The sequence below is a fragment of the Pantherophis guttatus genome, chromosome 1 (genome assembly GCF_059756535.1).
Source record: "Pantherophis guttatus breed Tessera chromosome 1, ASM5975653v1, whole genome shotgun sequence".
In the NCBI taxonomy this organism is placed as follows: Eukaryota; Metazoa; Chordata; class Lepidosauria; order Squamata; family Colubridae; genus Pantherophis; species Pantherophis guttatus.
In genome coordinates, this window is record NC_142063.1 from 59,569,611 (window position 1) to 59,593,170 (window position 23,560).

The window sequence follows — 23,560 nt, forward strand, 5'->3', positions numbered from 1 at the left end:
GTTGTGTCTATTTAAGGATATTGTTGTTCACATGAAATTTCTTATCTAGTTTATTACATAATATTTCTTCAGCATAATGGTTACAGCAAAAATTCAGATACTGTTAATTAAAAATAACACTATACAGTAAGGTGTTAGTTTATTCTATAGATACAAAAAATTAACACACAAATACCAAAAAAATGTATGAGTTGCTTTTGAAAAAAGTGTAGTGGTTTACTAGTCACCAATCATTGAAATTGATTTTCATCTCCAGAAATACGGTATTATTCCAGGGATATGACTGTGTATATTTTTGTAAGAGAAAACAAGTATTTAATAAAAACACTGTGCATGCCGTGTATGCACAGTAAAGATTCTAAAGGCGTTTTCTATGTATTTTCTCCTTTAAAAATTATGAATATATAATCTAGTGTGGTCTAGAAAATTGATTTAAATCAGTTTTCTCTGAACAAGTGATTAAAAAAAGTACACTGAATGCCTATGCATACAAACTTTAGTCCTTATTATTCACCAAGCCGCAAATAACTACAACAATCAATACTTTTTTTAAAAAAATGGAATAACAATGCATTAATAAATATTTAGTGATTAGAATCAAGCTAACTATTTAGAAAGTGGACAATTCTAAATAAAATTTAAAAACAATAACTATTTAGAAGAGCTATTCTATACCACAAGTTGTAGAGATCACTACCAACACGAATGACTTTTTAAAAGAATTCATTAAATTCACAGATGATATTACTAAGGATAGCTACTATTCATGTAAACTATATATTAGTTCTTGTATGGTAAGTAGTCAACTAAGGGGAAACATAGGCAGAAGGTAAATACCATGTCTTGTACATGGGATTCCCGTAAGATAACTACTATTATTGAATTTATAAGATGTACATATGATGTGTTATACAGTTGATATGGCAGTACAGGATCCATGAACATACACAGAGCTATGGATGAAAGTGGACCAGAAGCAATCAAAAGTAGCTATGAGCAAACAATTAGGAGCAAGGGTAGGAAAAAAAAGAAGACATTTGATCACTATGGATATTATTGAAATCTGCTCTAGTTGCTGCCTTCCAATATTCAACTTTTCTCCAGGATTCCTTCATGGCTTGCCCATACAATGACTCCTTGGGATGCAGCTAACCTCTGCTTGAGGGAACTGTATACATCCCTAGCAAAGAAACATTAAATATGCCATTTATTTATCATTGTAATGTGTAGTGTGCATGGAAAAATCAGAGAACTAACATCGGCAATAACAGTCCAGGCTGCATCCTGATCTTTGTTCAACAGATCAGTGTTTTAGCGAGCTTTGTACAGATGAGTATATGAAAACTGCAACATTAACAGGTGATGCAGTCAATGTCAATGATGCAATCAATGAGACCCCGGTCAATGTTATTTGAGCCAGAAGCTAAGTAGGCCTGATTAGTACATGGAGGGAAGACTTTCAGAGAGAACCAGGGCTTTAATTTAGATTGGAAGAAGGCAGTGGCAAACCATGTCTGTGATGCTGCCCGAAAAACTGCACAAACACAAGAGCGAGAAAAACACTCAGGCATGCAGCAGCAAAAGTAAGGAAGCAAGAGAAGGATAGTCTCCTCATCTTTATTTCTATCGGTGCCTTCTGGTCCCTATCTCTATATCTCACTTGTACAAGGTATTAATTCTTAGCAAGTGATCCAGGAATAGAACACAGGCTCAAATTAACACTGTCAGCATTAGCAGTTGTTGCACCTCTTCCAACTCCAACAATAAATCCTCAGATCCATCAGTTGCTAAGTATCATAGGAGGATACTCAAAAGAGATTCTAATCCGTTCCTGGGAACCAAGGATATCCTTTTACCAATTCTTAAGAGCAATCAAAAGAAACATTTTGATGAACACAATTAGGCTGTGCATTTCTCAACTAGCAACCATTTTTCTCCTCCTCAACTTCCTTTTCTCCTTCCTTTTAACTTAACTTGCTTTTAACTTCCTGCCCCTTCCTGCATTGTTCTTCTATGTACCCTATCCATTTAAAAGCAAACAAAAGTGTAGAAGTTGAGTCAAAAATTTATGAATGAACATATGGGAAAAGAGGGCATTTTGCACTCTATGTTTTTTGCCATGAATGTTTTAAATACCTGGCAATGTTTGTTTGTTTTTTTTACAAGGAATAGAAAATCACATATCTTATTGAAGGCTGCATTGTTGTTGTTTTTCTAAATTCAACTGTCCTCTAACATTTCATTCTAATGAATACTTGCCTACAATAAGCTGGGAAGAACTTTAAAAAGACTATCAACCATTCTACTTTGAAAAAATTCTATGCAGCTGAATATGGAAGGAACATAGCAGCCTAGGGAATTTTCCAGTTTATTTTAAACTTTGAGTGATAACATAACATAAGGTAAAATAAGATCCTAAATGAAGTTTTAGGACCCTGTTTTTGTATTTTGGCCTCTCTTTAGAGTATAGTAATTGATTTTAAGCCACCACTCTTTTAGTATGCAAACCATTATTATGAGAAATTATATGTCTGTTTTTACTTCTAGAATTTACAATGCAATGCTAAATATGTCTACTTCAAAATTAACCTCACAAGAGTTCAAAGGGACTTACTTCCAAGTAAATGAGCAAAGAATTATAGCTTATTTAGAAATCATTGCTGCAATTACAGTACTGCTGACCATAGTAGATTTATCATAATAGGAACTTTTGGAGATTAGAAGTCTAGGGTTGAAAAGCTTTTTAAATGAGCTAGAGAAAAGCAACATATCTCCTCATGTGGGTGACATTTCTCTGTATTGATCAAAAGACCTAAATCAATTCATTATATTTTTTTCAGTATCATAATACTAAAGTATCCTAGAAAAAGCAGTGTAGCTTGAACCATCAACATACATTAGAGTCCCAGCCATAGGTTATCAGTTTGCAACTACAATTCAACCTTTCTTTCCTTTCAATTTTCTTTGCCATTTCACTATTCTTTGCCGAGATTTACCAATCAACTTTAGCTTTTGTAGATTAGGATCAATAGTTTGAACATATGTGTATTATGCAGAAGATGAACTAACTATCTTAGGTAGCTCCACCTCTATACATGGCTCAAATTAGTGTGGCTGTATTTTGAGAAAAACAGTGAAAATGTCCCTATTTTTCTGAAAATATAACCGCACTAATTGAGGAAGTTCCTCCATTGTAAATTTTAATAAATGATTTTTTTTTCATTTTTCCTATATGAGATTGTGCTCTTTCTACCCTCAGAATGGAATTAATCATAAAGTTATTCTTTACATGAATGAATCTTAATTGATTAAAAAATTTCAAATAACGAACATTAATTTTATTCTCTCCAATCCGCTAAATCATGTAAACCTTAATACCTATAAGGAATATCCACAGGAGATTCCAGATGCACTCATTCTTTCATAAATATAAATTTGATCCATACAAAAGTTTTGACATCTTTTTCATATGTAGTTCTACAAGGGGTGTACCACCAGCAATAATGAGACCCAAATGAAGACAAATATGCTATTTTATGATATATAGAATATACTATTTTTATAATTACTGAAGAATAGGATCCTACAAAAATAAAAACAGGTTTCAGGATTCAATCAGGCAATGGCCAAGCTGGAAAAAAATCCTCCCTGCATGCGCTCCTCCACCTGTGCATGAGTAGGCACCCCCGCATGCGCCCCACCCGCGCATGTGTGGCAGACCAGCTGGCCGGCGGAAGGCATGTGTGCATGCACGGTGGAGCTGAACTGGGGTGACGGCTTGCATGCCCACAGAGAGGGCACGTGCCATAGGTTCGCCATCACTGCCATAAATGATGGGGGGGAAGCTCAAACAAAACAAAACAAAAACAAACCCCATTCGAATAAATATCTCTGTAAGAAATATAACATTTTCGAAAGAAGAAGAAAAAAGCTTGTGCTTATTAAATGATGTCCCTGCTGTTCCTTCTGCTCAGAATTCTATATATGGCTTGCAGGGGATTTCAAGGAGTTCGTCTTCCCTAGTAGTAAGGCCACAGATTGAACCTGGAACTTTTTCATACAAAGCTCACTGTATTCTTTACCACTGAGTTATTTCTTGAGTACCTTGGCCTCTGCAGAATTATTGAAAATCCAGGGTTTTCTTTCCAGGCAGATAAGGAAGAAGGAAACAATTGGATAGTGTGTATGTGGGCTGAGGGGAGAAACAATGCTGAGGAGAAACTCATGGGGAGAATTTTTGGTCTATCAACACCCCCCACCCCCCCACACACAAAGAGATAATATTTTTCTACAACAAAAATGCAACTTATTTAATGGGTTCAATTAAACAAGGTTATTGTATATGCTCTTTGTTCTTAAGTAATTTATAAAATGCATTTCTTCTACACTGAGATTCAATTTTTTAAAATCAAAATCATTTCCAAAGCATTGATACTGATAATTTCTTTTAGAAATCATACTTTTGATATCAATTTTCTAAGTAAATAATCCCTTCCGCCCATTTGAAAGTCAAAGGATAGCATATGCTATAAGTGAAAGAGTTAACTCTAATTTGGCCAAAAAAAACACCTTTTATGAAAAAAAATGTATCCCAAATTATACATCCAGTTGTGAAATAGAAAAATAACTGCAACATAATAAAAGGCAGAACTATATATGCAATATCTGACTCCCTGAAAGTAATTCATATTTCTATGAATGCCTCATTTTTTTTGCCCTCCCTATATACTTATAAAAAGGCCCTATGGTAAGATGGAAAACATTCCTTTAAAAACTCCTAAGGGAAAAGTTTTCTAGAGACTTTGAAATCCTTACTATTTCTGGTTGCTTTAGAGATTTGTAACATCAGCTCTCTGTGGCTGTCTCTGAGCAAGGTGAAAAAAGAAAAGGAAAGGAAAGGAAAATACCCCCTAGATGTATTTCTTAGATTTTCTATTATGCTTCACAGGCTTCTTATGGACTCAATAGTATTGTGGAAATCAAGAGGGATTTTTCTTATTATCTTTCTTATTTTGATTTTTGTTTTCTCATTCCACCAAAACGCAGGGAGGGAACACACTTTCAGGAGCTTGGGCGGTCATTAGCAATTTAAACTTATATAGTGCTGACAGAATGGAAAGAGAATTAATTAATATACATTAAAGTAATGGAATTACCTATGGAAATCCATTTCACTGCTCGGAGTTTCTCAGATAAACAGCATACTAGAATCTTACAGCCAAAGGACTAGCTGTTTAATAAAAATCAACACATATCGTGAATTCAGAAAATGTCTCCTGCGGAGAGAAGTGCTCTTTCTATCAGCAGGAGGCTTTTGATGCACAGGAGATTTTCCTCTAGCTGAAAGAGGGAGGTGATGATCTTTATCAATTCCTCCTTCCCCCGCAGTTCCCTATCTCTCACCCAAGATCTCTTCCAAAGGACCGGGGGAATCTTCTAGAGCAACAGATGAATTGCAAAGCAAGGCAGAATCAGCAAAAAGAATACCTTTTGTTTTCTCACCATGTGCTCATGCTGAACAGAACTTCGACATACGCTCAGTGGCAGATTAAAACTATGGATTCAGACCATAACGTTTAACTTCCCTCCCTGTTAAATAGCCACTCACAAGGCTTCAACGGCAGCAAAAGCCAGAACTGATACTATTCCCCCCATAATTCCCTCTCTATCCTATTTAGTAGCGTAACAACGGTGTCCATGGGGTCACGATGGGTCGGATACAACTTCGCAACTAACAACAACAACAACTATAACACAACAACCATAGAACTAAAGTTTCTAAGCCAAATTTCAGGTGATGCCTAATGAGCAACTTGTCACTTCGCATTTTTTTAAAAAAAAAATGAATTAAGAAAAAACCAATCTTGGACATCTAAGTAATTAGTATTTATTGGTAATTTCACAAGAAGAGTACATTTCTGTTGGTTCAGCTATATCCTTCCCTAGTATTTTTATTTAATGATTTAAAATATTTAAAAGACTGTCCTCACAATCTGTGACTTTGGTGGCAAGAAAGGCAAAACATAAAAACAATACAAAAACCAAATACTCAACAAAATAAAACATGTAATGAATACTTAATAGAGGTAGGCAATAAAAGCATACATATACTTAGAACAGAACACTGAACATCAGACTTGGAAGGGGCCTTGGAGATCTTCTAGTCCAACCTCCTGCTCAAGCCAGAGACCCTATATCATTTCAGACAAATGGCTGTCCAGCTTCTTCTTAAAAATCTCCAGTGATGGAGCACTTGTAACATCTGAAGGCAAGCTGTTCCACTGGGTGATTGTTCTCACTGTCAGGAAATTTCTCCTTAGTTCTAGGTTGCTTCTCTCCTTTTTTAGTTTCCATCCATTGTTTCTTGACTTGCCTTCTGGTGCTTTGGAAAGTAAGTTGACTCTCTCTTCTTTGTGGCAGCCTCTCAAATATTGGAATACTGCTGTCATGTTATCCCTAGTCTTTTTTACTAGACTAGACATACCCATTTCCTGCAACTATTCTTCATCTGTTTGAGCCTCCAGCCCCCTAATCATGTTTGTTGCTCTTCTCTGCACTCTTTATGATGCACTCATACATCACACAATCCTGGACCAATGTAGAGCAGAAAAGCCAGGATTTTGTGACTTCACTGAAGATCAGCTAGAACAAGCTATCCTAAAGGACCAGCACAGCCACAGAGAAAAGCCTAGGTCCCATTAGGTCCAGTCGAGGGTTGCTCCCGGTTCTGTCCAGTTCTTTAGAACCGGTAGTAAAAGTGGTGGGAGGCTTCGCCCACACGCCCGGATGTCATAATTGACGATCTGTGCATGCGCACAAGCACGTACACTCCCATTGCGAACCGGTAGTAAAGGTAAGTAGAACCCACCCTGATTAGGTGGCACTGTTTTAGAGCAGGGGGAGAACCTGGAGCATGTAACCTTGTGGGATGGATAAAGATGATTGGGGAGATGCAGTTTGTTATTAATATATTAGCTGCACATTTTACCATAGGGTTAATCCAATCCGGTGCCATATAGGATAGTATTTAGTAATCTCCATGATGCTATCTGCCAGGGATGCCTGACTCAGATAAATAAATGATTAATACAATTCTAGCCCTATTTACTTATTTACTGAGTGTATCTAACTGTAGTTCTCTTGCTTGTCCCTTTGATTTTTCATCAGTGAAGTTCTTCCTAGTGCTATCTTATTTCTTTGTATAACACCTATATTCTAAGGCTGTAAAGAAAGGTCTTTTAGAGTTTGAGACTTGGATCACATTAATATGTGAATAACACTCAACTCTAAGTTTCTCTTTCAACTGATGTTTGTTGAAATTTGCAGGTCCTGAAGGCTTTTAGAATGTAGTAAAAAACTTAGTATGAGTGAACATCCTTAGCCTAGACTTGTCAAGAAGAGGTACTATTGATAAGCAAACAATCTAATTCAGTAGTTATATAATTACTGTGGATGAAGCAATAAGTTCTCTGAATAATCAAGTAGAAAGCAAGGACATTATTGAGAATTGTATTGCTTCTAGATCAAATTACAGGAACAGTCAGTTGTATTTTTGTCCATGTTAAATCAGAGTGCCAGCTGAAGCTTACTATTTCTTGGAATAAAGATTTGGCCACAGTGATCTGTATTTAATAAGTTATTCTTGTAATATATGACTGTAATTGTAACAATGCAAATTATTATATGTATGGGTATGTATCTGTATTGTATCTGTAGTGCTGCTATGGAGCTAAGAATTTGCAGTAAGAATAGAATGTGGCCCTTAGTAGAGTTCTTTCAGAAGTATATTTTCTTCATAACATTATTCCAACATTTGAACAATATTACCAGCTTCCTGAATTGAATTCAACTGAACTGAAATACTTTGGCCACCTAATGAGAAAGAAGGAGTCACTGGAGAAGAGCCTAATGCTAGGAAAGATTGAGGGCAAAAGAAGAATGGGGCAACAGAAAATGAGGTGGCTGGATGGAGTCACTGAAGCAGTTGGCGTGAGCTTAAATGGTCTCCGGGGGATGGTAGAGGACAGGAAGGCCTGGAGGAAAGTTGTCCATGGGGTCGCGATGGGTCGGACATGACTTCGCAACTAACAACACCAGCTTCCTATTAATTTTTAGACTCATTGTTTGTTGCTGGCTTTTTAAAAAGAATTCAAAATGATTAAGGTCCAGAAGAGTTTACATACTGTCTCCCCTGGTGTCAATCCTTCTTGAATTGGTACTTCCATCAAAAGACTTGCTGCAAAGTCTTTTAAAAAAGTATAATCAGTGCTTATTTATGGCAGAGTTTTTTCAGCAGCAACCTAATTGTAGAAATCCACCCAAGGAAATGAAATTAGCTCCATTCTTGTTCTTTTAGTTGGTCATATAGATTGTTTTCACATATTGGGACCTGTTGTAGCTTTTAAACTACCCATAGATTTTATTATATAGTTTTTACTTCTCAGTGGTTGTACAATACATTTTTATATTTTTTAATAAATTGGGCAAAATCATCTTATTGTGAAATTGGATAACTCTGATGACAGAGGACTGAACATTCACAAACTGGAAGATAGTTAATGTGACATATGGTGGGGGAGGAGAACCCAAGAATTATCCAAGAAATTATAGGCCAGTTGGCTTAATGTTTTCCAGGCAAATAGGAAGAAATAGGTAATTTTTTAAAAAATGAAAGAGCTGTCTTTTTATGAATTGCTAAAAATCAAATTAATGCAAAATAATGCATGCTTGAGCAAAAAAAAAATTTCTAATTTTATATACAGATTGATAGAGACTTTGTCTCAAACTACTCAAGAAAAAAATCTTGCCTAATGAACTCAATGAAAATGTCAAATATACAGTATAATACCCTTAAATTAATATATTGTATATCTGTATTTAGAGCATACAGGTTTTTTTTCCCCATTCGAAAAAGGTATAAGGCCGCTAGAAAAAGATATAGAGACACTTACTACAATTACCAAGATGGTCTCAAACTTCTTTATCATGAGAAAAAGCTGGAAAGTTTGGGATTCTTTAGTTTGGAAAGAAAGTGATAGAAGGAAAATATGATTGAGATACATAAAATTATGCAGGCCATGGAAAAAGCATGGAAATAATGAAAGGGAAAAGAATTCTTTTGTTGGGGGGTGTCCCTCTCAAAACATTAAGACTAGGGGTCATACAATTGGAAAATTTAAAACCAACAAAAGAAAATATTTCTTCAACATTCCTTACCATATTATATAGTGGACGTCACCATTTTGGATGGCTTTAAAATGAGATGGATACATTCATGGAAAACAATCTACTAAGAGCTATTAGTCTTAGAGACTCAATCTTACACTACTTTGGCAATAGTATGCTTCCAAAATGATTTGCCTTAGAATTGCTTATGAGCACTTTAGAGGCATTCATTTGACCACTGTAAGAAATAAAAACTATCATGGGTCTTACCAGTCTACCCATTCTTTTGCTGAAATCCTGATTCTATTTGCATTTATTAGATAATTTATCCTGCTGAATTTAGATAGATATACGTCTTAGTAATCATAGGGCTGTATTATGATAAGTAACAGATGGAGTTCAATGGGCTTAACCCAGACCTAGTTTCATTTTATGGTTCTGGAGGGGTGAGCTCAAATATTGTCACATTTAATTCATGTAATCATATGACAAGTATGATCCTAGATGGATCATACAACAGTAAATCATACTCATCTGGACTATGCAATGCACCTTCAAGGGGATGCCTGTAATGTCCACCTGGAAATGGCAGTTGATATAAAATGCAGTGTCCCACATGTTAACTAGCTCTAGGCTTCAAGAGCACATTTTATCTTTGTTGGAAGCCCTGCATCGAGAATGGGACAACTTGCCACGGCCAACCCACTGCAGCCACCTTATCATGGCCAACTCATTGCAGAACAATTCACCATGGACAACTTGCTGCGGAAACTCACTGCGGGACAATTTAACAATTCTATTTAATAATTTAAAATAAATAAAAAATATTTTAATTTTTGCCATTCATATTTCATTCTGTCTCTCCTTTTGCATCCTTTCTTTAATTATTCTATTCTACCATTTCTTTGGTATTAGTGTAACTCTTGTCCTGCAGCAAGTTAGCTGTGGTGAGTTGGCCATGGCAAGTTGGCTGTGGCAAGTTGGCTGTGGTGAATTGTCATAGACCCCCCTGCATCAGCCACCAATAGAGATTCATCTCTTAAATTCCAAAAGTTTGGCACTGAAGTTCTTGCAGGCTCATCTACAACTACAATCACCCTGTCCAATATGTGCATCCTAAGAGAAACTCTTTTGATTCCTTATCTCCCTGAAATCAGGGTGGTCCTTCTACAATGGACTACCTTTATCTTGGACATTCAACTGGCTCTGACCTTGAAACAGTTTAAGGCAGAGCAATTATGCAGGGATTTTAAAAATCAGTCATTAAATGCCCCCATCTTAGGAATTTGCTTTGGATGTTAGTCCCTTTTTAGATAAATTGTTGCTTTTGATTATTATTCTTACTGTATCATGAAGGTTTTATAAATTCCCTATAAACCTTTTATACTTCTTTTCTTGTGTACCTATTTTATGACTGCAGCATCACAGACAATTCGGTAAATAAATACTTAAATAAATATGAAATTATTAATTAAATCACAATAAAAAAATCTCAAGAGCTTCCAAGTAATTTTTCAAATTTTCATTTTCCTTCTGGTCTTGTCCATTAGGGAAGTAGTGTGTCCCAGCTCTATTTATTTTTTCAGTTTTGACTGTAACATGCTATTCAAAGGCCAAAATATATTCTCAACAGGGAAAAAATATATCTACCTTAAGCTCCTTAGAAGAAGGATCCTGCCCCTAAAAGGACACACAGAAATCAGAATTTAAGGATGAAATCCATTGATATCTGTCCATTTGACAAAATTACACTGTTGGAAGAATGGAATTCCTCTCTGTTCTCCTGTGTGTTATCAAATCCACTCTAACATTTGGAGTAATCAAGGAACTATTAAACAGACAAGATGTTGGGTTAACTATCAATACAACCCAATCTTTATTTAATTATTATTTAATTATAAAACTCCTCAACTGATATGGAGTATAATATTAATCCACTCCATTAAAGCTTTCTGCACACAACATTTTCTTGCTGTATTTAGCTATTGGATAGTCCCTGTGACATCATGGTGTATAGTATAAATTACATCACAGCTCTATTAAAGAAAATAAAAATAGTCCAAGGCTTACAATCACTGCATCAACGCTTTCAACATTTCCGCAACATTTTAAATATGTGCTTCCCTAAAATTATATCATTTTTCCTCTTTTGGGGAAAAAAGTAATAGAATATAATTCATAACAATATGATTCATCTTGCAGCAGGTTTTCTGTTTCTTCCATCAACATATTCCTAGCATAGGAGTAAGGGGGAGGTGGCTTTCATTGTCCCCAAAGAAGTCCTCAAAAAATAGATTTAGATATCAATATATTATTGATATGTATTCAACACATGCACCATTGTGGAAGGCTTAAATTCCAAGCAAAAAAGATTTGTGGCAGAGCATATGACCTTCTTCCCACTGCAATGGCCATCCCCTAATTAGGCAATGCATCTGATAGTCATTAACAGGAATGAGATAATGAATCACTTTCTCTCTTCTTTGTTAATTTGCTGTAACCAAGCGGCTAATGGATGTCAGAGCTGAGTGATTGCACTGATTATGGTGATTTATAGTTGCAACAAAACAATTTAAAACCATTCTGATTATTCATGTTAAAGATACTGTATGTTTTGTTTACTAAATATTTTACATCCCTTTCCCTGCCCCTTCTAGATTTGCACCCGGAGAAGTTTGTCTAAAAGATGTAAAAAGTTTCTGCCTTTTAGAATGGATATTGTTTCAGAGAGACACATTTTATTTTGTTTGTACAATTTTTACCCAGTAGAAATGAAAAGCCTTAGGGTGGAAAGAAAACTTCAGTGATGCCTAGTTCAAAAGGAGGCTGGAATAAGAGGAAATAAGACAAACTTCAAGCCACTTACCTTGGGGCTCTCAGTCCCTTCCTCATCCGTTGCAGACACATCAGTAGCCAGTATCTCCGCTTTGATGATACGCAGAGCCCTAAGAATCCAGCTGTGTTGTCGTTTGATTTGCTTCTGTAGTTCCTTCCACTGACTCGCAATCATCTGCAGCATGTCCTTCAGTCCTTCTCCAAAAACGAGAGAAAGAAATTAAGTCATACGTTCAACGTTATCATTTGAAGAACCTCATTTGTTAAAGGCAAGGATTCTTAGGGGAAATTTTAAAAAATCCTTTCGCCTTAAATATTCTGGCATTCTCTACAGAGACATCAGATCAGGAATTTTAACAAACTGGCACTGCAAACAATGAGATAGGATCAAAACGCGACATATAGACAGCAGTGACTGAAGTCAGCAAAGGAAAATAATATTTAATCTCAGATTCATATAGAACAGTAAAAAAAATAACATTCTGTTGTCTGCTGTTCACAGATATTAAACAGCAGATATTTGTTGTTGCTCATCTTTAAGGACAAATAATTACTTATATGGTCAGTTTATGAGACCATGGTATGGTTTTACAAGCTCCAGAAACTTATGCAGGTCAATTGGACATGGAAGGTCTATTTTAGGTTCTAGATAGCCAGGTTAATAAGTTACAAAATACAAATGAAACACAGAAAAATCTTTCAGATCCTTCGTCTTATTGAGGAAAAAAACAAAAGAAAAAATCACCCAAAATAATGCTAGCAATTTTTAGCAATACAGAGTGTTTTGATTAAATCCAGACCGTGAAAAATTATGGCAAAAAATTCCTGACTTATCCAGCCTTATATTGAAAATTGCATGCACAACTGTCCAAAATCATCACTCCTAATATTTCTTAATACGTCCTTTAAAATTGCAGTAAGAATTAGTTTAAATAGCAAAGGAGCTTCATCAGTGTAATTATTCATGCTAGCTATGTAAAAATATATGTATGTATAGATATAAAATCCTAATTTATCATCTTAATGACATTTCCATAGCACTTACATCAAAGAACATGTCAACGTGAAGTTTTCAGTGATGTAATTTCAATTGAAAGTCAGCTCAACAGCAAGACCAAAATAAAATGAACAGACTATTTGCTAGCAGTATTTCATTTTATAAGTATCACAGCATTGTATGCAGCATATGAAACATTTATAAATCTTGAAGGTCAAAGTGATAATGTAAATATTAATAATACATAAGGAAGCGAATATATGCAGTAATTTACAGCAATGCTTCTTTATTCTTTAATAGTCTGGGGACATAAAGACTTGCAATATTTCAGAAGAATCTACCTGATTTGTGAGATACTATAAGATCGAGAAGTTGACATCCTTCTTCTGTAACAGCTTCCTTTAATGCACAGTGGCTATCTACATTCAGTTTAAAACTCTGCGAAAAGAAAGGGAGATGCTTTTATATTTAAGTATGAAATGGTATGGATACATTTTTAATATAAAGCAGGTGTGCTAAAATATTTGCTACTATTATCAAGAACCACCATGCTATATATCCAAATTAATTTTCAATACTAAAAGCTATTGATATTTTGGAATTGAATTGAAAATGTTTCCATTAAATTACTGAAGTGCATCTGGTTGAAACAGCTGACAAATCTAGAAATTCATTAGTTTTTATGAAAAACCAGAACCCTAGGCTACCTCTGGAATAATAGTAAATAGTAAATCCTATAAAATTTACTGTTGCAGCTATCTTTTTCAGATGTATTTCAAATACTGGTGAAAGAACAAGTTAAATAAATGCATGCAGTACAGTATATATTAAAATGTATTAATACAAAATATTGAAACCAATCAATGCACTTAATCTGCTGCAACTTCTTTTTCTTCATATTATAATTGTTGATTTGTGTAAGATCTCCAGTGTTTACTTATAAAGTAACTAAGATTGTTGTTTTGCAAAGACCTTCTACTTTTATTTGATTTTGGGTTTTTTTTTAATACAAACAGAATACAATTTACTTATTTTTATAAATTTACAGTACTCAATCAAGGGGAGAATGTAGACCCCTATTCCTTTATCTACTTAGCTTTCCTCACAATTTATTAAAATGTTAGGCCTGACAAAGTCTCTCTCTAAAGCCACTTATGATTACAAATGTACTTCAAGCAATTTCATTTTTTTCCTAATTACTCTGCCCATGTCTTCAGGAACACCACTTTTCTTGTGATATAGATTGAGAAGGCTAAAATGTTCAGGATTCTTTTCTTGATTCTAAGGAGCAAACCTGAATATGCTATTAAAATTAGGACAGAGAAAGAGCAGAAGTCGGTCCTAGATCTCTGATTTCAATTGCCATCAATCAATAATTAATTGCATCTTTAAAAAGTCTATGGTATCATTCTGTATTCTTGGCAAGAAACCTTTCCAAAAGATGATTTCCAATTGGTAACCAATATGCTGTAATTAATGTGTATAGTAATGAATTTTGTGAGTAGTCAAATAAGTTGCCAATACATACAAGAGCCATATGTCAGCAGCTGCAAATTTGCTGGGAAATTAGACGGAACAGAATGGTACATGACTATATTTGTCAGTTACAAATGGTTCCACTGAATCTCACCTTCTGAATTCATCCACGACACTTGAGATAGTAAAGTATACCTTTAAAATATATAACGTGGGAAAAGGTCCTGGAGTTGTTCCTTTATAATGTACCATTATAAATTGTATAATTTTATCTGTAACTTACAGTCCCTTTAGCCTGAATTGCCCTATAATTACCCTTTCTCACAGCTCTTTATATTCCATGGTTTAGTTCTTTATATTCCAGATCAGTTCTTGTGTTGTTTTGCCCCACCCTCCTGTTTGTATATGAGGAAGCCAAAACTAATGCTTGATACTGGTAAATCAGACAATTTAGGATATTTCCTATGATGGTCTACTTCCTGTCCAACCCATTTCCAATAGTGTCTAGTTGCTTTTCATTATTATTCATTTATCAATTTGTGCCACCCAGTTACTCTGGACAATTTACAATATAAAAGCAAAGTAAAATAAAATAATAAAACAACATTAAAGTAAGTAACAAACAGGAATTAAGAAAACAGTAGCTTGGACAACTCACAACCAAACATATACAACACATGTCAAAACTCTTGAGCGAGAGAATTCCATATACCCTACAACAAAGCCTTGGAGAACCCACAGTCTTTAATAATGCCATCAAGATGGGAGCTATCCAGATCTCAGGGAGGGCCTTATTCTAGAGGACAGGCAGTATGACAGAGAAGGTGCACTTAATGAATTCCAAAAGATGACATGATTTAATCTGGGAGACCCAGAGTGTGCTGACTCTGTCCATCAGTTAGGCAGAAACCACAAGAGGTAAGTGATTCCTCAAATAACTAGGCTTCATGCCATAGATGCTTTATAGTGATAATTAGCAAATAAAAAAGGAGGTCATCCACCTTACCTGGTTATAATTTGACTTAAAGTAGGTCCTATATCTAAACTGTTAAGAAAACAGATACTTCAACAAATAGTGCAGTTGCACTTCACGCTCAATGGGATTTTTAGGAACCCAGTCACGATTATGAAGTCACATCAGTCTTCCTCCATAAAGGAAGGCAGGAATAATCATAACATATCTGAGTTAACTATTGAATGTACCATAAAGAAGGAACTATAAGCTTAAATGTGGATGTAATAAATGTAAAAAAAAAAGTTGGAAGATCGTTACGTTTAGATCAAGAACCAGTTTGGTTAAAACTCTTGCCTAGAACCTATGGATTATAAATTCTAATCCAGCCTTGAGAATGAAGCCAACTGTATGATTTGAGGCAATGGTGGGTTGCCCCGGTTTGGACCGGTTTGCAAGAACCGGTAGTAAAACCGGTGGGAGAGTCCACCCACTGACCCAGATGTCATCATAGGTGATCTACACATGCACGCGAGCAAATCGGTAGTAAAGGTAAGTAGAACTCACCCCTGATTTGAGGCGAATCACCATCTTTCAGCCTTAGAAAGAAAGCAATAGCAATCCATTTCTGAAAAATCTTGCCAAGAAAAGTACAAGACCATGTATTCACCAGGACACTGGTGCAAATATTACCAATACTAGTGGTTGGCTCTCAGTTGTCACATTGATTAAGTAAACTATGCAGTATTAAACTGTTACCATTGTTGATGTGCCATGAGCTCCACATTTAGATATGACTTAGTGAATAGTTAAAATAGTTCTGTGCTAGAAAATGACCACATTGGTGGCACTTTATGAGAATTTCATTACAGGTAATTTGTGTTTTGTAGAAACCACATTATGACTTAATTTAGATCATCACAACATGAATGCTTGCATGCATAAATATATCATATTTGTATCCCAGTTTTCTTTTGTAATGGTTTAAGGCATAGCCATTAAAATGCTTCCATGTAAAATGACATGAACGAGAAAAACTACATTCAGAAATGTCATTTTCACATAACTTAATTAAAAAAAATGACTTGATGTATTATAGATATTGCCTTTGAATCAACTGCCCAATAATTTTCAAGTTGTTTCCCACAGCATTGCTCAGTTAAATGAAATATTAGAGGATATCTATCTCTGTTCAACATAGGTCTACAATGCTGGAGGAGGATGACTTTCTTTGCAGAGCTTCATTTTATGGAAGACTATTAGTATTCTTACATATGCCATATATTTTCCCTTAGCTCAACTGAAGAAACTAATAGATCAGAGGAAACATATAAGAGGATATTGTTTGATGCATAAGAAAAACAAAAGAGCTGTACTACTTTTCTACTTTTCTATCCTACTTTTAATAGTTCTTAGGAGTTAAATAAATATTTTCTTTAAAAAATATATATCCAAAAGCTAATGCTTAAATTTGTGCAATATTATGTTTGTATTTTGTAGTACTGAATTTCTCACACAGAATGAAATAATGATTTTCTCTATTTTAGGAATTTAAGCTTTTTGTTTTTATAAATCAAGTTATGTAATATATTTAAATAACGTTAATACTATTAAGCAAATCAAGCTGAAACCTAGATGAAAATTATCCCAAGCCAAAAATATAAACTAGATCAAGCATTCCCAAATAAGGGAAAAGCCTGGAGTCTTAGTGCAGCTACTTTTCTTAAAGCGTTACTTTCCATGAAATCTTTTTTTTTTTTTTTGAGACTTCCTTTCATAGATGCAAGCTTGAACAAGCTCTGACAATATTTAATTTACTGTTTACTTAAAACAGGCTTGTGTTGAATAGTTTGTAATCATGCACTTCACAAGAGATGTACATGAAGGCGCCTCATATAGCAAAGAAAACCTAAAGGACCCCAGAGGAGTTTGGGTAATTTCATATAATTGAAGCAGAGCATTGATGCAGCTGGATGTGATGTTGCCTCAAGATGATGTAGATGTGTTTGATAGGAAAATTGGGAAAGATGAGATATTCTTCTTCATTAGAAAAAATAGACTTGCTGCCCTAGAAAAGATTCACTTAACATAACATATCAAGTACACAATGCAGCTTGATTTACAGGTGCACCTATTAACCAGTAATAATGTTGACTGAAGAAATAAAATATGATGAATAAAGATGGGCCAAAACTCTGGGGCTTGATTTGCAATTTTACAGTTGCACAAAATTCAGTCTAATTTGCTGCAAAGCACATATAGCAAAATCTAGCAATAGATTAACCAATAACACATCGGTCTTAAGGGGGAAACTATTTTCACAACCTGCAAGTGTCACAGCAAACAAGAGCAAAATAAATGGTAGCTGTTTGCTATATTATTTTCAGTCAGGTATGTGTCTTTTTCTTCTTTAGTCATCAAAGCTGAGTTTATCACTTTCCAGAGAAAACTATCCAGACTGAGCAGCATTAGTATTTAGGGAACATCAACTGAATGGCTAATGTATAGCAGTTCTCCTTACTTTGTACAACTGGTTCACCACTTTGAAACTAAATAAGGGATTAATTAAACCATTTGTCTGCCACAGCATAGTTTTTCTTACATCCTTATAGTTGGTCCAAAGATAACAATCATCTTTCATAAGAACTAAATTATTACATCATTTGAAACTGCTGTTGCAAATTTTCTATTGCCATTGTAACTTCTTTCAGTATTACAAAACAAGGCAATAGTCACCAGGTGGACATTAAGGATGAGGTTCTGCGGAGGACAGGTGCATGGTTTTCTGTGTATTATCAGCTTTTAAAAGATGGTCCAAATGTCCAATAAATTAGCTGAATATTCAACCCCAGTAATTTAATAGAACACGTGACTGCCTTTGCTGTACATTTTCCAATGGGTGCATCCATGTAGCAGTCATAAGCTGATTGCCTCCTGTGCTGAACTAGCTGAGAATGAAGCTGGCTAAAGATATTCCTGTTTAGCTTTCGATCCATTTCTTAGTTTTGGCAATGATGCTGGTCATATGAGTTACGATTGAACCTGGTTGGTAGATTCCTCCTGCTTCTTTCCACTCTTAGCTATATTGGGGGGAGGGGGATACCAATTATATTCCTTTGTATAAATGGCTCTTTCTATGGACATATAGTTTCCAGTTATAGCCCTTGTCTGTGAGCCATTGTCTTCTTTTGGATAGAGATTTGCCAATCTTATATAAAACGGTAGATAGTTTTACCTTTCTTGTTGTCATTTGAATCCAAAGGAGAAATTCATGGAATTCTTGTCAATTTTTACCCAGCATTTGGGAGTTTCACTATTTTACAATTTCACTGGTCATCCTGTGAACTGAAAGACCATTTTATCTTTCTGCTGCTCCATTGGTAGGGTAGTTTTCGAAAAGGAAACAAAAAGTCTGCTCTTTGACCAACCAATCCTCTCTGATTTTAGTCTAGAGTCCACAGGTTTTTTTATACAAAAAAACCTTTTTGTATAAAAAGTTTTACATTTGGAAGAGCACAATCAGGCCAGCAGTCCAAGACAAGATGGTTATAGGAGATGCTGATCAGTGATAGCAAAGGAGAAGCAGGTCCTACCAGTGATGGGTTGCCCCCAGTTCACATTGGTTCTATAGAACTGGTAGTAAAACCGGTGGGAGGCCCCGCCCACCGACCCTGACATCATCAAAATGCTTCTATGCATGCACAGAAGAGTGCACGTGCGCATAAGCAAAGTGGGAACGTGCACACGGCCCCATTGCGAACCAGTAGTAAAAGTAAGTAGAACCCACCCCTGAGTCCTACCCCAGAATATTAACTAATAAGTATGGGGAAATTTACCTATAATGAAATAAAATGCAGCAGGCAATCTGCATAAGTCTGCTTCTGCTGATGGAGTTTGGAAAATACCTGCTTTGATATATAGCAAAAAAAAAAAAAAAAAGATGAGTGGAGGTTGCCTTCCCACCATGCTTGGGGTGCACTGAGGAGCCTGCCCTGTGTTCCTGTCCTTAAAAAATGAGAAGTAGTCATTTTCATGTCCAATGAGCAGGCCTATAATTATATTTCACTGCTGAGCAAGGCACCCTAGTGGTTTAACATAAAACTGTAGAATTCTCCTGGGTTACATAGAGTATTTCTACCAAAGCTTTTAAATTTCTTTAAAATGACATGATGTTAGACTGGCAGTGCAATGGCTAAGATTATGTAATTCCAAATTGTTCCAGGGTTTTAAAAAAGGAAACATTTCAAAAGAATCTCACTAAACTGGAGGAAACTGCCTTTATGTAACTTAATTAATTAAATGATTTAGAAAGACAGAAAAACTCAAATCATGAGATCTGAATAGATTACAAATGGGCATGAAAAGATTCTTAGCATTATGGTAAATATGTCAACAAAATGGTGACTCAGTGTTCAGTTGCTGTGAGAAAGGAATTAAATATATGAACTGTATAATGCCCTATTTTGTGTGAATTACCGTATTTTTCAGATTATAAAATACTCCAGACTATAAGAAGCACCTAGCTTTAGGGAGGAAACAAGAAAAAAAATCTGTCTCTGCCTCTGCTTCCCAGAAATTTGCCTCCTTGCAGCAAACAGCAAACAACCTGGTCAGCAACGGCGCCGATGGGCAGCGGCAACCTCCACAGCTGATTGGTGGTATTCTGGGAGGCAGATCCAACCACCAATCAGCTGCTTGTCCTAAATCAGGCGGTGCTGAAGCTGACCAGGCTGTTTGCTGTTTGCTGCAAGGAGGCAAATTGCTAGGAGGCAGAGGCCGAAGGATGGGGGGCGGCAGGTGGGCGGGGCTTCAGCAACATTCACTCTATAAGACACACAGACATTTCTACCCACTTTTGGGGAGGGGGATTGTGTCTTATAGCCTGAAAAATATGGTATATGATTTATAATTTTGAGTGCTGTGTTCAGCTTTAGTTCTGTGGTTTGGAAAATATATTGTAGAGGTGGGAAAGATATGAAAAAGAGCAAACTAAATAGTCATAACATTGGAACAACTTTATAAGAAATGTTACATTGAAGGATAAAATAAAAAGGTGAAAACGCTTGACATATAAAAATAAGACTGGTGAAAGTGGATATGAACCGGTTTTTCTCCCTAAAATGGAGTAATCCAGTCAACCTGAATAGCAGGGATTCAGAAGATAAAATTCATTGCAAGAAGACACAGTGATGCTTACTAGCTTGGACAGCTGCACAAAAGAATTATCATGGGGAATAAAACTAATCTTCATATTATTTTCAGTATCTGAGGTAATATTCGTCTGGATAACAACTGCTGGAGATCAGAAAGCCAGAAGATACTCTTACAGTCATAACCTGCTTGTATGCTTCCTGATGGTATCTTGTCGGCCACTATGAAAATAGGTGATGGATTAATTAACCCTTTGATCTTTCCAGCATGATCCACAAACAAGGCCATGGTAGCCACCACTGAAAGCACTGATATTACATATGCATTTAATACCAGTGGTAAAGGCACATACACAAATATATCAGTTTTATTATGCAAGCATAGATATATCCTACTATTGTAATGAGTCTCTTCCAATCTAATGTTGAACAAAGTCCATGAAAGGAGAAATTACAAGTCCCTTCTCTTTGTTCACAGAAGAAAAACTAGTGTAGGCACATACAAAAGATTTTCTTTTGCAGCAGCATGAGTTACGCCAAATGTTTTATGTGAGGATCTATCCAAGACTCACTATGAAGAGCTTTGTCATGTGTCTCACATAATGAGTTCAGGCACCTGCTCCTTCAAATACTCTATCAGGATAATTTTGACACTGCACTTCATGGGAATTTAATTTCATAGACTTCTGCTTAAATAGAGATTAGAGTTTCTGCCAAAACAATATCAATTGAAAAGATGACATTATAATTAATATAAAGCATTGACTAGCTCTATCTTTCAACTACAAACAAGACACTACATTAAAATTTTGCAATGTAATCATATATGTGCCCACTGAGAAGCATGTCTAATTGAATTCTATCCTAAAGTGTGCAATTGTGAAGCATGTCTATTGAAAGGTAATACTGATTTGAAGGAGAATGTTTATAGGATTGCAGCTTAATTCCCCTAACATACAGTGTGGTAGACAACAAAAATTAATTGCTTCGAGAATGGAATGTCTGATATTGAAAACTAATGTACCACCATTATCTGGAACTCGAATTTGGATCTCTACTCTTCTTCAATAGCTCTCTGTCTACATCTATCTGTCCATCCATCCACCTATTCCTCTTATTGCTTTTGTCAATGGATTCCAAATTTCTTCATGCAATTATAATTATATTTTCATGCAAATATAATAACTATGAGTGGAGTGGTGTGGTGGCCTAGAGTTGGTGCTCTCACCTCACAATAAGGAGGCTGTGAGTTCAATCCTAAATTGAGGCAAATATTTCTCTCTCTGGGCACACCATGAAAAAACCCTCCGCATTGGCAACAGGAAGGGCATTCGGCCAGTAAACACTCAGCTCCATTCAGTTGCCCAGACTCCACCACGCAAGGGATAATGGGGTCATTAAAGGAGGAGGAGGATGTAAATATAATAATTATATTTCTTCCAGCATTATTTAGATTTTGAGGTAATGAGGTAATATTATAAAGTTCATATTATAATGCCTAGAGTCGCTGTGAATGAGTAGGCGGCTATATAAATTTCCTAAATAAATAAATAAAAATGTACACTATAAAAAGATTTAAATGATCTGACAGCACAATTAAAAATGCAAAAAGGACTTCATTTCTATTATAAAATTCTTGTTTACAATTTATTTATTTATTAAATTTCTATACCTCCCATCTCACCGAAGTGACTTATTGAAATATAAAAACTATAATGCTCAAAAAAATAAAGGGAACACAAGCAGAATACATCCGAGATCTGAATGAATGAAATAGCCTTATTAAATACTTTGTTCGTTACATACAGTAGTTTATACATTGCTCAAACAACTAAAGGGAACACAAAACTACTATATGTAACGAACAAAGTATTTAATAAGGCTATTTCATTCATTCAGATCTCGGATGTATTCTGCTTGTGTTCCCTTTATTTTTTTGAGCAGTGTATATTAATTTGTAAGAATATGTTATTATTTTAGGGGCTTCTTAACCCTGCTGTAGCATTTGTTCTACACTATTTACATTTAAAACCTGCAAAGGGGATTCTACCTTTTTCCCCATTCATGAATTGGCTGACTTTTTAATTCATAGAGTTATATTATGTATTTCTAGAAAGCCCAAAGTATATATAATAGATAACGAAGGTCAGGATAATAGCAGTAAAGAAACTGCTTTTTATTACTGATTTTGGTAACAATATAATTTTGTCCTACCAAGTGTGTTTCCAGGTAGAGTTTAAGACTATCCGTCTCGGCCTTTGGAGGAGTCCAGTTTTCTGTGGTTTCCACAGCTTCATTTAACCATTGAATAAATTCATCCAACTTGCTTACAAACCCCTTAAAAAAGAGAAAACAAGAAAAGTCAGTTGTTAAAAAACATTGTAAATAAGTAATGCAGTTATAATGCAGCTCTACATCCATTAAGTAGTTGTAAAAACTAAAACAATGTGATGATGAGGATGGATGGGAGAAAAAGAATTGGGCCTAGCATACATTGAGAAAATTTAGGGCAGCAATGAATATAAATGATAGGATATAGATTTCTTGTCATAACCATAGAAAATCCTATTTCATTAGAGGCAATTTGGAAATGTATATGTTTTTATATGGGGAGGGGAGAGAGCGCAATATATATCAAAGGTTAGAAAACAAGGAAGTCTACTTTTATGATATATTTTTACCCTCAAGTTTTTAGAATCCACTTTTTAAAGGTTTTTCTTCATAATTACAACTAAAAGTAATTATAATATCTGAATAGAAAATGCAGAATTGAAAAATAACAGCCGACTTACCATGCTATAGAATTAACTAAAAATAATAAATATTGAGATAATATCCATGCAATCAATATTTGCATCTCAGAATACGTTGCTGCCATTTTGTTTACGTTGCTCTGGCTTCCAGTTCACTTGTTAAAATTGCAATGTGTCAGAAAGGATAAAGTCTAAATGGTTTGGGACCAGATTATTGCATCTTCTCTCACAA

The 23,560-nt window shown here is 35.3% G+C and overlaps 1 protein-coding gene across 4 annotated transcripts in view; it reads right to left on the reverse strand.

The window, feature by feature from the left end:
* Positions 1–23,560, reverse strand: part of AKAP6 (A-kinase anchoring protein 6) — a 260,229-nt gene that overhangs the window by 147,080 nt on the left and 89,589 nt on the right. For 3 of the 4 annotated variants that reach the window (XM_034417990.3, XM_034417988.3, XM_034417991.3), the window contains 3 exons: positions 22,790–22,912; positions 13,339–13,435; positions 12,032–12,198 (listed from right to left, as the gene is read on the reverse strand). In XM_034417990.3, coding sequence (XP_034273881.3) covers positions 12,032–12,198; positions 13,339–13,435; positions 22,790–22,912 — 387 coding nt within the window. The remainder of the gene's footprint in view (positions 1–12,031; positions 12,199–13,338; positions 13,436–22,789; positions 22,913–23,560) is intronic. The other variant, XM_034417989.3, reaches the window with a different exon arrangement.